This window comes from Pan troglodytes, chromosome 2 (assembly GCF_028858775.2).
Source record: "Pan troglodytes isolate AG18354 chromosome 2, NHGRI_mPanTro3-v2.0_pri, whole genome shotgun sequence".
NCBI lineage: Eukaryota > Metazoa > Chordata > Mammalia > Primates > Hominidae > Pan > Pan troglodytes.
Window position 1 is genome coordinate 128,282,752 of NC_086015.1, and position 13,445 is coordinate 128,296,196.

Here is a 13,445-nt window from a genome sequence, read left to right on the forward strand (position 1 = left end):
CAAAAGTGAAGAGCCCAGGAGACACAGCTGACCCCTAGGCAGTCCCCTCTTGGAATAAAATCTGTTCTAGGAAACAAAAGACGAGTAGAAAGATGCCATTCAGGACACTTACCGTTTTGGTGATCTCATTTTCAACTTCTTGTAGGTCTGAATGTTTTTCCACAGTTGTATTCAGAAAAGTTCTCTTTAATTTAAACTCTGTCACGAAGGTTCTAACTGAAAATGAAAATGTAACTTGTTAGATTACACAACAGAAGAACCTATGCAAGGCTGTGTGTTTGCAAATCTCTGGGGTGTCCGGCTTTACTCCACCTCACAGGACAATCTCTGCATTTCTTTCTCCTTATGGATGGAGACTCCCTCTCCCTCTTCTAGATTTTTCTCTAGCAAAGTGAGCATCTACTGGACTGTGCTGAAGGCTTAGATTGAGCAAACTTTTGAGAGAGAGAAACTCCAAAGAGCCTTTTTTGTATGTGCAAGGCTGCTAAGAGAAGGAGCCTTAGCAATGTCCCTAGGATGGCCTCCCGCACAATAGATGCCCAAGAAAGCTGCTACAAAGAAGAAAGATGAACAGGTCTAAACAATGTCATCCTAGGAGGAGGGAGGGAGATGTGTTAGACACTAAAAATGCTCCTCAGGCCTCATCAGGCTTTCAACAGAGGAAAGCTCTTGTCCTCTGAGGTCTCCAACTGAGTCATGCCCACCACTTCAAGGGGGTGCTTCAGTTTCCTCTTGTCCTTAGAGCCACACCCATCCAAACCCCATTCCTCTTGGTCAGAGGAAATTCCCATTTTATCATTGATAAAGGGGGCTTCCAGAGGTCAGGCAACTTCCTAAGAAAGCTCACCCAGGCTCCCAAGGGCCACCACTGGCATTGGAGCGTATGCGTGTCCATCTTCAAAGCTCTCCTTTCCCCTATAACCTCTGTGCCCTGAGGAATCTGATATCCTAAGGACACCCAAGGGGCTTGAGAGAAAGAAAGGTGCCCAGCATGTGTCGTGGGGCTATACTCCATGGGGCTGCCGACTCCATGATTATAAGCCACATAATGAAAACAGCCCATATTCAAGACACTGTTGGGTTCGGAAATGAAAAAAAGCACCCTCATTTTCAAGGCCCATTTCACTCATAAAATAAAATTCCAGTTAACATCAATTTGTGCTGATTGAGCCTGAGGGGAACGGGACTTACAAATGGGCAGGCAACCAAAATTTAGTATGGTGTGTTTTATTGCTGGCTCTTATCTTCCTTTATATTAAATGCTTATCTTTCCCTCCGGATGGAAAACAAATAACTCAAGACACAGAAGTCCATGAAGCTACTCTTTCCCCGAAAGCTTGCATGCCGAATTGAGAAAAAGACCCACAAATGAGCCAGGGAAAACATTTAACATCTTACACTTACTGTCTAAAGCGCTTAATCCTTACTTAACATCTTTTTGCTTGTTCTACAGTTCAGTGAAGCCAGCTGCTTAGGACTCTTTCTGAGCAGCAGGGAGCTCTCTGAAAACATTCTTGGCCAAATGAAAGCATTTCAGCATGCTCTAATTTGCATGTTCCTCTGATGTTTATGAACAATGAAGCTAAATGACTTGAAAAGGGAAAGATGATTGTGAAGGCGATAGTGCTGCTCTCCTCCTGAGCTGTGCTACCTGTGGAACCCTCTGCACGCAGGCTTCCAGAACAATGGTCCTGCTTCTTCACTTTCTCATCTCACGTGTCTAGGCTGATACCCAGACTCTCTGTATAGAAATTCACATCGCAAATGTCAGGTACGTAGATCTATTCTGAGTCAGGACAGTAAACGTGGCATCTGCTTTTGGTGTGAATATAAAGATATATCAGTTTCATTCCAAACCCTGCACTCACTCCAGGCAGAGTTTTTTATTGTTTTTTTTTAAAGACACTTACACCTTTACGCCTGCAGTTACAGCACCTGGCTTTAAGTAGAATTTTTACTTCCAACTTAAATGTTGATTTCCCTATGTTATCTAAATGATTTTTTTGGGAAAGAGCCATAATTATTACTTTGTATTCAGCACAGTTTATTGTTTTCAATGCTTTCAATTCTGGTCCAGGAATTTGAAGACTAAAGTTAAATGATACCTCCCATCTGGACAGCTCTTTACCATTTTCAAAGCTTGCTCAAATATATTACTTTACTTGATCTTCACAATAATCTTGAGTGGGAAGCAGGACAGATGGTAATCTGATTTTACAGATGAGGAAATATAGGGCTCAGAAGCCATGTGCTATAGGTGGTGGCCCTGGAGCTGGAAGCAAATCATTTGAGTCCTGGGCAAATACACTTTCCCCACAATCCTTAAAAATAAAATCATTTCCAGCTTCTCTATTCTTAAACTGAAAACTCCTGGCAATATCTTAGTGCGTGGCTAAATAGTTTACTAAAATGCAAGTACATTATTAGAATAAAAGAAATTCTTTTTTTTTTTTTTTTTTTTTTGAGACAGAGTCTCACTGTGCAGCCCAGGCTGGAATGTAGTGATACAATCTCAACTCACCACAACCTCCAGCTGCCGGGTTCAAGCAATTCTCATGCCTTGGCCTCCCAAATAGCTAGGACCACAGGTGTGTGCCACCATGCCTGGCTAATTTTTGTAATTTTAGTAGAGTCAGGGTTTGACCATGTGGACCAGGCTGGTCTTGAATTCCTGATCTCAAGTGATCAGCCCGCCTCAGCCTACCAAAGTGTTGGGATTACAGGCATAAGCCACTACACCAGGCCAGAATGAGAGAAATTCTTGATTTTGACTGATGTCTCTATTTCTAGATCCTTCTTTTTGAAACAATGTTTTGACTTGATCTTTGTATTTTAAACAATTTTCAAAATTCTACCATTATTTTGGTAGGGTATTTCTTAAAAATTCTCTTCAGCCCACAGGTAATAGCACTTTCAAAGGATACAGACATTTGCTCTCTCAAAAACACTGAGCACTTTTTGTGTGTTAAGTGTCACACTGGGCAATTTAAGATGACTGAAAGATGAGTTATTTTATCTGCCAGTTTCCTTACTTAGCTTAGAAACTCTGTATCTGGCCAGGCACAGTGGCTCACACCTGTAATCCCAGCACGTTGGGAGGCCAAGGCAGGCAGATCACTTGAGGTCAGGAGTTCGAGAGCATGGCCAACATGGCAAAGCCCTTTCTATACTAAAAATACAAAAATCAGCTGGGCATGGTGGTGCATGCCTGTAATCCCAGCTATTTGGAGGCTGAGTCATGAAAATCGCTTGAACCTGGAAGGTGGAGGTTGCAGAGAGCTGAGATGGTGCCACTGCACCACAGCCTGGGCAACAGAGTGAGACTCCGTCTCAAAAAAAACAAAAAACAAAAAAACAAAAAACTCTGTATCTTTCATTTCTAACTTCTTCAACAAGTTATGTATTAAACTTGACATTCTAACAAGGGTCACACCCTGCAAGCAAGAAAGCTCCTAAAATTAACACATTATCGTGTAATAGAAAGAGCTGTGGGCTGGAAACCAGGCTTCCCACCAACCCGTTACGTAAGCTTGGCCACTTAGCACCTTGTGAAGGCCTTGGTTTTCGTTTGGTTTGTTTGCTTGCTTTTTAACTTGTAAAATGGAGATTATTTTCAAAATCAAACAGCTTCATCATGAATCTATCAAATTAGTGAACAAAATATGACAAATTGTGTGATACAGTTAGGACAGCAGCTTTCTCAAAATGTATCTGCCTATGAGCAAGAGCATGAAGGTCATTTTTAAAAACTGAAAGAATGTGAATGTGGTAGGACAATCAGAGTTTTACTCTCTCTTTTCTCCATCTAAATTGTTTTTTTTTTTTTTTTACTATGTGGTCAGAATAATAATCCTGTTGACTTTTTTTTTCCTAGCTCCAGGGTGGAGTGGTTAAGCAAATAATATTATACACAAATGATGGCATAATATGCCATCATTAAGATGTTTGTACAATGTTTTTAACAACACAGGAAAATGTTTAAGATATAAAGTTTATACAAATATCCTATGATTTCAACTATGTAAAAATATACTGCACATCAAAAACATAATGCAAAGTAGGGTGTTCTATCTCCAAGTATTAGAATAATGGACAATAGCTTCCACTTTTTTCTATATTCCTTAAGTTTATACCTTGGACAAATAATGATTTTGATTAGGAACAAAAATAACAAATGTTACCTTGTAAAATATATTGTGGTATGGAATAAAGTCCGAAATAGACTAAGTCTCTTACCCAAATTGCATATCCCTTTTTCCAACTGGTACCCAACCGGGCATCTGCAGATAAAGGATCCCTGAGTATTGTTGCATGTGGCCGTGGATGGGCAGGGGTTCGACAGGCATTCATTCACATCTGTAGAGGAGAAAAAAGAAGAACATCTTGAATCTGTAGCAAACAGCAAAACCGTAACCCAGTGTAGTAAGTACTTACTAAGGGCCAAATGGTGCTAGGTGTGGTGAGACCCCAAAGGATAAGTATGAGAACACTCTTGCCCTCAAGGGGCTTGCCATCTATTGAGGGTGGAGGTGGCCATATAAACAACTAACTGTAAATACAAGACAAGATTTGCATATACGGGGGAAACAGCAAATTTTAATGGAGGGGAGAATTAAAGACTGTTTCACATAACATCTGGACTACAACTGGAAGGACTTTAATCAATAGATTAGGGTGGCAGTGGGGGGATTCCAGCCTGAGGCATCAGCACAGTAAAGTCCAGGGGCAGGAATAGGGTACAGTGTGGCAGGAGTGTTGGGAACAGACACAGATCAGGAAGTCTGTCAGTGCCACACTACAGTTCCTGACATTCTCCTGCAGATCACAACCTACAAACATGCTGACTCTCAAGTAAGCAGGGTATTAACTAAAACAGTGTATTTGTCCACATTTTGGAGGAAAAAGGAGTTTATTGGGTAGCCCAACGTGGTACTGTAGTGCAGACCACTGGGCATTACTTTTTCTCTTACCCACACTGCAATCATCCCCTTGCCAGGAAGGCGGGCACCTGCAGTGGTAGCCACGGCTGGTGTTGTCTGCGATGCATTCGCCATCGTGAAGACAAGGGTTCACAGCACAGCTGTTGACTACAAACACATTCCAGGAGTAAAGCAGTTAACCACACAGGAAATGTAAAGGCAGCTTTAGGTAAATATTTAATTCTCCCAGCTAATATTTGATTCTTGCTTATTTCTGTTTACTTGCCCTGAAAGGCCACATTACAAAAGTAAAATGGGTTTCCCAGAGGTGCATTGGGACTGGGTCCTGGTACTAGCTTGTGTCCAGATCTAAGTGTCAGACAATGGGATCCCTGAATGCAAGAACTGATTGTAATCAAATGCTGCTTACAGGTCACTCCATTCAGGATTGATGATTATATTGCCTTTGTGACACTTAGAAAATTCTACTTGAATCAATGCCAATTGAAAGCACACTTTAGGGGGGAAAAGGATCTCTGATCAACTCATTCCCCCGCTAGAAGATTTACTCTGTATGCGTGTGTCTGTGTGTCTGTGCACACGTGCCCTGCCCTTTCTCTTGGGCTTTCTTTATCAAAATCATAGTATCCTTTACTCCAAAATCTCCAAATGTAACTGAGCCTCCACATATTGTGCCATATTTAGAAAATGATCAGAGTTGAGCAGCTATGTAATATGCTTCATACAGGTTTCTGACATACTTAGAGAAGCCGAAGCCTACAACATAACTGCATTGTCTGCAAAAAGGAAATCAGTGGTGGAATGAAAAAAAGAAGGTAAAAGTCAAGTCTTCACTCAAAAAAAAAAAAAAAAATAGTAACCCTGAAAACAAATGAGCTAAACCTAAAGATGGTGTTCCTATCCTGTATTGCCATGTCAAGTGTTATCTAAAATCACCCATAGAAGCACAGCACTTATATAGCCAAACACTAACCCATGAACACTGGCACAAAAAATATACTAACAGCCAGTGAATCTGCCCCTGATACTTGCCTACAGTTATCATCAGAATGGCTAATGGCTTTAAGAGAGACTTGTAAATTAGATTTCATCTGGCACTGGAATATATGTGGCCTCTGAAACTGAAGGCTATAGGCCTTGAAGCAAGGCTCCCAAACTTCCCTGGAGAAACAGCCACCTTTCATTTCCCAGAGGTGCTCAGATCACTGATACAAAGGGGCACTGTGGGGCTTGGCATGGGGGTGGTTTGCTTATGAGCCTCCAGCCCAGGTTGATTGTGGCTGACAGGTTGGAACTGTGCTGCTCCCTGAGCTTTCTGCTCCAGCCACTACAAAGCATCATCTCTTCTTTCCTTCTTCCCTAAGACGCCAGTTTCCATTTCACTTCTTCTCCAACAGCAGTTTTCCTTTCCCATGTCTGGACAAGCCAGAAGTGTAACTTTGAACATGACATGAAAAGCTGCATCATCCTGCTTCCTTCTACCATTCCTTAAATGACAAAGGATCATTTGGCTGGCTTTACTTTCCTGGTACCAGCAACTTCAACGTGGCTATAAAAACAACCCTAAGTGTAATGTAAAGGAGCCCTGGCCGTGCGGTCACTGTGGGAAAAGGTTAGTTCACCATCTTTTCATTTACATGTCTCCCCACTCCCATTTATCAACTAGCCACACACTCTTTGGGAGACAAAGGAGCTTGGGCTTCCCTGGATCAAGAGAAGCCCAGTGACACCAAGAAGCTCCCTGGTGACTGGGGAGCCCCTGACTCAGAGACTCTGGGATCTGATCCAGATGCAGATACCCAGTTGATCCCTGTCTCAGCCAGGCCACCTAAGCTTCTTTACTTGAGTTTCTCCACCCTACAATCCTGCATCACTGCCCTCCTCTGACCTCTGAGGAGTTAATGGCATGCTTGAAAAGCTCTTACAACTACAGGGCGCTAAAAGCTGCAATTGTACCATCTACTAATGTGACACATGGCCAATGCATCCTTTCCTCTTTATTCAGGAAGCATTATGGAACACAGGGGTGAGAAAATTAGGCCCACCCATGACCTTCTTTTACACTTTAAGTGTTTCAACAGGAAGCATTTTAGGTCGCAAAACAGAAGCTATTTCAAATGCCAGCCATTTCTACAAATTCACATGAACCCCGAGCCCCATGTAGCTCTCAGTGCTGGACTGGGCCTTGCAGTTAACATGTGCTTGTGTGACTGTGTTTTACCTGAGGCTGAAGAGGACAGTGTTGTTGGTGACTGTGTGCTGCTCTGAACAGCAAAGGTGGCAGATTTGGGAGCCAAGTCTTCAGCCGTGGAAACAACTGTGGTTTGGGGAGAAGGAGATGTTCCAAGGGAACGTGAAGCTGGGCTGTACTCTGCTGTAACGCCAAGCTTTGTGGTCATTTCTTTTGCTGATGTGGGTACACTGGTCAAAGGGATCAATCCAGTGGTAGCATCTACAATCACTCGGTTCCTTTCTGTGCTGATGCCATCTTCTGTTGAGATTTGAGGAACTAGAATTTCAGGATGGGTCAGCGAGAGCTGTTTTCCAGCTGTAGTCTGTACGGCTATAGGGCCAGTGACCAGAGATGCTGTGCTTGACAGGGTGCCAGGAGTGGTCATAAGAGGCTGAGAGGTCTTCAGAATGGTAGTTGTGAAAGTTGGAGACATTTGTGCTAAGTTGGTGCTTGTGGCTGGAAGGGTTTGCTCTGTGGAGGACTCTGTTAAGGATGGAGGCAAAGGAGAGTTTGTTGTTACAGCTTTGGTGGACTCTGTGGGCAGAGACACCAGGCTTGGTGACTTTGATTCTGTAATGACTTTCTCTTGGTGTGGGGTGCTCTGGTTCTTAAGGTCTGCAGTTTGACTACTATGGAGCATTGTCATGAATGATGTCATTGTTGATGTCTGAACTGAAGTCACAGGAGTCTCCCTTGCCCTGGGCAGGACTGGGGTAGAAGATGACTGTGGCAAGGTTGTTTGTGAGACAGAAAGTGGGGCAGATGTAGATGTTGTTAAGGATACTGGTAAAGGTGATGGTGAGGAAGACCACGGTGTGGACGCATCAGAGGTAGACTTTAGTAGATGCACAGAGGCCCTGGTTGATGGTAAAATTGATGAAAATAAATGGTGGGATTGTGACACAGAGGGCAGAGGCAAAGGAGGCCCTGAAGAAGAGGAGGAGGAGGAGGAGGAAGAAGAGAATGAGGAGGAAGAGGAGGAAGAGGAGGAGGAGGAGGAGTCACTAACAAACTCAGCATCAGTGTCCAGAACAACCGAAGTGTTCGGCATATTAATGGTGGGTGTGTAGGATGGAAGGTTGGATGTATGCAGAACTGGCGACTCAGTAGAAGGCTGAGCATATTCCCCGTCATAGGATGAGATGTTACTTCTCTCAGTCTGAGCATGAAAAAAGGAGGAATACTCTGAATGTGAAGAGTTTGAGATTTTAATATAAGAAGTTGAGCTCTCCACAATGTCTGAGGATGAACTGTTATCTGTAATGGACAGTAATGCCCGTTCTCCTTTGGTGAAAGTAGATGACAGGTAGGTGTGGTCTGTGTGGTCGCTGGAAGTCCTTTGTTCAATAGCCGTGCCACGCACTTGACCGTAGCTAATCCCAGTGACTGTAAATGGAAAAGCCAAAGTTAGGTCAAATAAAAGAACAACAAAACTCTGAAATATGCACTATCAAACAGACTTTCAGTGTCATGAAACTCAATGAATTCAAGTGGGTGAAACACTTGCTTTGGAGAGGTGGTTTTCAATGGTGAGCACTCTGAATAAAGACATTGTGGGCAGGCAGGAGTGGTCAGTGTCTCCTCTGAGCAGACTGACCTCCTGAGAGAAGCAGTGGTAGCGGCAGTGGAAATGGTAACAAAAGAGAAGTGGGGACTAAGGATCTAAAAATGGAGAGGAGTTGCAAATTTCCTCCACATGCCTTTTTCGATAAAAGCAAACTGGTATCTGAAAAGCTCTTAAGACCCCAAATAGAATAACTGTTATGCCTAAATGAAAAAAGGAAAATCTTCCCAACTTTCCATTCTATAGAATGAGATATTTCTTTCCCAGGAGATTGACCTTAGCCACAAGTGGTTGGTCTCTTATTTTAAGTCTCCCAGCAAACACTATCCCAAATTCCTTAGGTGAGTGTGTGTGGAGGGCTGGGGGTGGGAACTGGGGAGGGGTATTCACCTTCCTGAGGTGGGAGAATCTAGAAAGTTCTCTCCATAAAGAGCTTGTAAGGTACTTTCTGGCTTGAGAGCTAACTGAATCATCCTAGGACTGTGAGTAAATGAATAGATGAGCTGAAGGGATGTGTTAAAAGAGACTGTGGAAGACACCCCACCTCCGAGGGCACTGGAGGCGGCCAGTGACCGTGAGACCAGGCCCATGTCGTCCGTCACGTTTACGTGCAGAGAGGCACCCTCTGTTTCTTGGGGCATGGCCGCTGCAGGGCTGCCTGCTTCCCCAGAAGTCGTGCTCATGCTGGTGTTGGTGAGGGTGACAGACCGCAGTGTGCGTTCCCCGTTTCCAGTGACAGTAGCCAAGGTGTGGGTGCCGAGAGAGGGCACCCCAGAAGTCCTGTCCTCTGCATTGGCGGAACTGTCACCTAGTGCTTGGCCTGGCTTTCGGCTGTCTTCCAAGGCTAAAAGTAGAGTGAAAGAGGACGGCTGAAAAATGCAGGGCTGGAGCGACAGGATCATGCCCCAAGCCTCACTTCCTGGGCTGTGGGAGCCAAGACGCTTCCCCGTACTTTTAGGGTCTTTATCTGAGATGTCTGTTGCCCTTGCAAACATGGCTCAGTGATTGAAACCTCAAGAGGAACTGTGGATCAGCACAACTGTTCAGGCACCCTGGATTTATAGGAGGGTATATTACTTTAGCAAATAGGATCGATACTAGATTTCTGCTCAGTGATACATAATAAATAGAGTATGTCAGAGAAATTGGTAGTGGTGGTGAGGAGGTAAACAGTTGGTGAAAGACTAATAATCCTACTGGGGCTTCAGACATTTGCACAAGGCCCAGGAGGGAGGCCATAGTCCTCCTTGGAAGGCTCTTCCTCCCGGAAGGACCAGGAATACATGAATGGCCACAGGGCCAGTCATTACACGGCATTAGTACAATGGCAAAGAAACAGCCTGAGGTGGGGGGCGAAAGGTGGGCTTGTTTTTTTGTCTTCTTTTATTTTTTAAAATGCATGTGTTTTATTCTATTGATGGGGATGGAATAGGGCAGACGACACATGAATAAATGTCCGTTTCATTCTCTTTTGGGTATGTGTTTATGCTACAAACCTAAAGGGTCTTAGAACTAATCTTAGATTGTTAGATTATCAGATAAACCCTTCTTTTCAGAAATGATGAAAATGAGGTCCAATCCTCCTTGGCCTAAATCCTTCCTAATCTGGCTGTACAAAAAGAAAAAAAAAACAAAAAACAAAAAACAGGCTCTTTTCTGGTTCTTATTCACATTCCCAGCCCAGACTGGCTGTCAGTACGCCATGGCCATGCTTTGACGGAAAACAGTGTAAAGCTGAGTGTTGGCTAAATTCATTTTGGGATAGGTTTGAATTGACAAGAGACAGGAATGAGCATGGGCCACGAGCATCACTGAGAAAGCCAGAAGCCAGACAGAGATGCAACTCAAGACAGTCTGAAGGGCTCAAGACCTGTGGAGAGCCAACCAGGAGAGGCGCAAGAGCAGGATCTATCTAAGTACGATTTCTCTGGGCAAAGAGAAAAAGGCCTTGGAGGGGGAGATCCTAAACTCTCTGTTAAATGAAATTTAGGCCAATGACCACATCAGGGTTACAAGCTTAACAAAGTAGAGAGAGAGTCAGACATGAAATGGAGACTCTGAATGCAGAAAAGGGAGCGGGCCAAGAACTCTAAAAGGCCGGAGAGCAGAACCCCGCCAGCTTTGGGTGACTCTGAGGGAACAAGATAAAGTATTGTGTTAACCCACAGTGAGATGGTTTCAGGAATGTGGCTACTTTCTATCTAGCTCTTTATAACTGAACTCCAAGATCTGATCACACTGAAATCATATGTTCTTCGTGAACCAACTGAGCATTAATTGCAGAGAAGCGGGTACTGAAGAGATGTAAAAGGGAAAGGCTATGAAACTCAAGATCCTGGTTTGAGAAGGTAGAAGTCCTGACTCCCACAGTAGTGAGGGTGAAAAATGATTCCTTTTGCTTAGGACATAGATAATGTGTTTTCCAGGCACAAACATAAAAGAGCATAAATATCCCCCGCTCGTGTGTGTGGTATTCTTTCATATAAGCATATGCTTTTCCACTAATAAATGCTAATCTTCCTCATCAATTAGGATTCTCATATGGGGGAATGAAGCTATAACTAGTGATGGAGAAGTAAGAATTTAAACCTATTCAAAGCTTAAATGATAAGCTAATACATTTTTGCTTTAGTCAGAATATACTTTACATTGATAAGAGACTGCTGAGAATTGTTTTAAAAAGTTATCCCTAAGCATTATTAAAAAGAAACATCAAAAGAAAAATTTTCTCAAATTGACAAATTGGACTTCTTCAAATTTAAAAACTTTTGTGCTACAAATGATTCCATCAAGAAAGAGAAAAGGCAACCCACAGAATAGGAGAAATGTCTGCAAATTATATATTTGATAAAGGACTGTATCCGGAATATGCAAAGAACTTTTTTTTTTTTTTGAGACAGGGTCTGTCTGTCACCCAGGCTAGAGTGCAGTGGCATGACCTCAGTTCACTGCAACCTCTGCCTCACAGGTTCAAGTGATTCTCCTGCCTCAGCCTCCCAAGTAGCTGAGATTACAGGCACGTGCCACTATGTCTGGCTAATTTTTGTATTTTTAGTAGAGACAGGGTTTTGCCATGTTGGCCGGGCTGGTCTTGAACTCCTGACCTCAAGTGATTCACCCGCCTCGACCTCCCAAAGTGCTGGGATTACAGGCGTAAGCCACCACAGCCGGCCATAAAGAACTCTTACAATTTAATAATAAAAAGTCAAATAACCCAATTTTAATAGTCAAAAGATTGGACTAGACATATTCAAAGAAGATATACAAGTGGCCAATAAGCACATGAAAAGATGCTCAGCATTATTAGTCAACTGGAAAATACAAGTCAAAACCACAATGAGATGCCTTCACCCCCACTCAGATGGCTATAATCAGAAAAGATGGATAATTACAAGTGTTGGTGAAGATGTAGCAACATCAGAACACTTGTACACAGCTGGTGGGAATATAAAATGATGCAGCCACTTTGGAAAAGAGTTCGGCAGTTCCTCAGAAGGTTAAAAATAGAGCAGCCACAGCCACATAACCTGGCCATTCCTAAATAATTGAAAATTTATGGCCAGGCGCAGTGGCTCATGCCTGCAATCCCAGCACTTTGGGAGGCCAAAGCAGGCAGATCATGAGGTCAGGAGATCAGGACCATCCTGGCTAACATGGTGAAACCCTGTCTCTACTGAAAATATATATAAAAAAAAAATTAGCCAGGCATGGTGGTGGGCACCTGTAGTCCCAGCTACTCGGGAGGCTGAGGCAGGAGAATGGCGTGAACCCGGAAGTCGGAGATTGCAGTGAGCCGGGATGGTGCCAGTGCACTCTAGCCTGGGCGACAGAGAGAGACTCCATCTCAAAAAAAAAAAAAAAATTGAAAATTTACGACCACATATCCACTTGTACCTGAATGTTCACCACAGCATTATTCATAATAGCCAAAAGGTGGGAACAACCCAAACATCCATCAATTGATGACAATTGATAAACAAAGTGTGGTATATCCCTGCTACGGCATATTATTGAGCCACGAAAAGGAACGAAGTTGTGATACAACATGGATGAACCTTGAAAACATGACACTAAGGGAAAAACACAAAGGACCACATATTGTATGATTTCATTTATAGGAAATGTCTAAAATGGACAAATCTACAGAGACAGAAAGCACAGGAGTGATTGCCAGGGGCTGGGAGGAGGGGAGAATGGGAGTTGACTGCTGATGAGTTTGGAGTTTCTTTGTGGGGTGATGGAAATGCTCTGGAATTAGACAGTGGTGATGCTGCACAGCTTTGTGACTACACTAAAAATCACTGAACTGTGTGCTTTAAATGGGCAAATACTATGGAATATGAAATATACCTCAATAAAGCTGGTTTTTAAAAAACAGATAATTTATTTGGATGAATGCCCCGACAACTACTAACGAGAAGGTGATATTTTCACCTTCCAGAAGCTCTGTGACTGAGGCAGGTATGGAGTTATGGGTTGGCTACAGGGAATGAGAGGATGTGGACAGAGAAGTCCCTGAGCTGTGTGTGGGAAGAGGAAGTGGCAAGAACAGCTTCTCAGAGATGTACCAGAAAAAACTGGGGGATATATAGGTGTATCTGTATCAACCAGCTAGAAGAAGGGCCTGGGAAATAAGGAAGGAAGGTGGAGGGGCCTGAGGAGTTATTTCATTCATGCATGCTTTTTTTTTTTTTTTTTTTTTTGAGAC

At 43.2% G+C, this 13,445-nt stretch overlaps 1 protein-coding gene across 5 annotated transcripts in view; it reads right to left on the bottom strand.

Annotated features, from left to right (window-relative positions):
- Nucleotides 1–13,445, bottom strand: part of HEG1 (heart development protein with EGF like domains 1) — a 90,063-nt gene that overhangs the window by 39,484 nt on the left and 37,134 nt on the right. For 3 of the 5 annotated variants that reach the window (XM_016941814.4, XM_009446328.5, XM_016941816.4), the window contains exons 6-10: nt 9,282–9,581; nt 7,162–8,559; nt 4,971–5,087; nt 4,237–4,356; nt 113–216 (exon numbers count right to left, since the gene is read on the bottom strand). In XM_016941814.4, coding sequence (XP_016797303.2) covers nt 113–216; nt 4,237–4,356; nt 4,971–5,087; nt 7,162–8,559; nt 9,282–9,581 — 2,039 coding nt within the window. The remainder of the gene's footprint in view (nt 1–112; nt 217–4,236; nt 4,357–4,970; nt 5,088–7,161; nt 8,560–9,281; nt 9,582–13,445) is intronic. The other 2 variants (XM_016941815.4, XM_516708.9) reach the window with 1 other exon arrangement.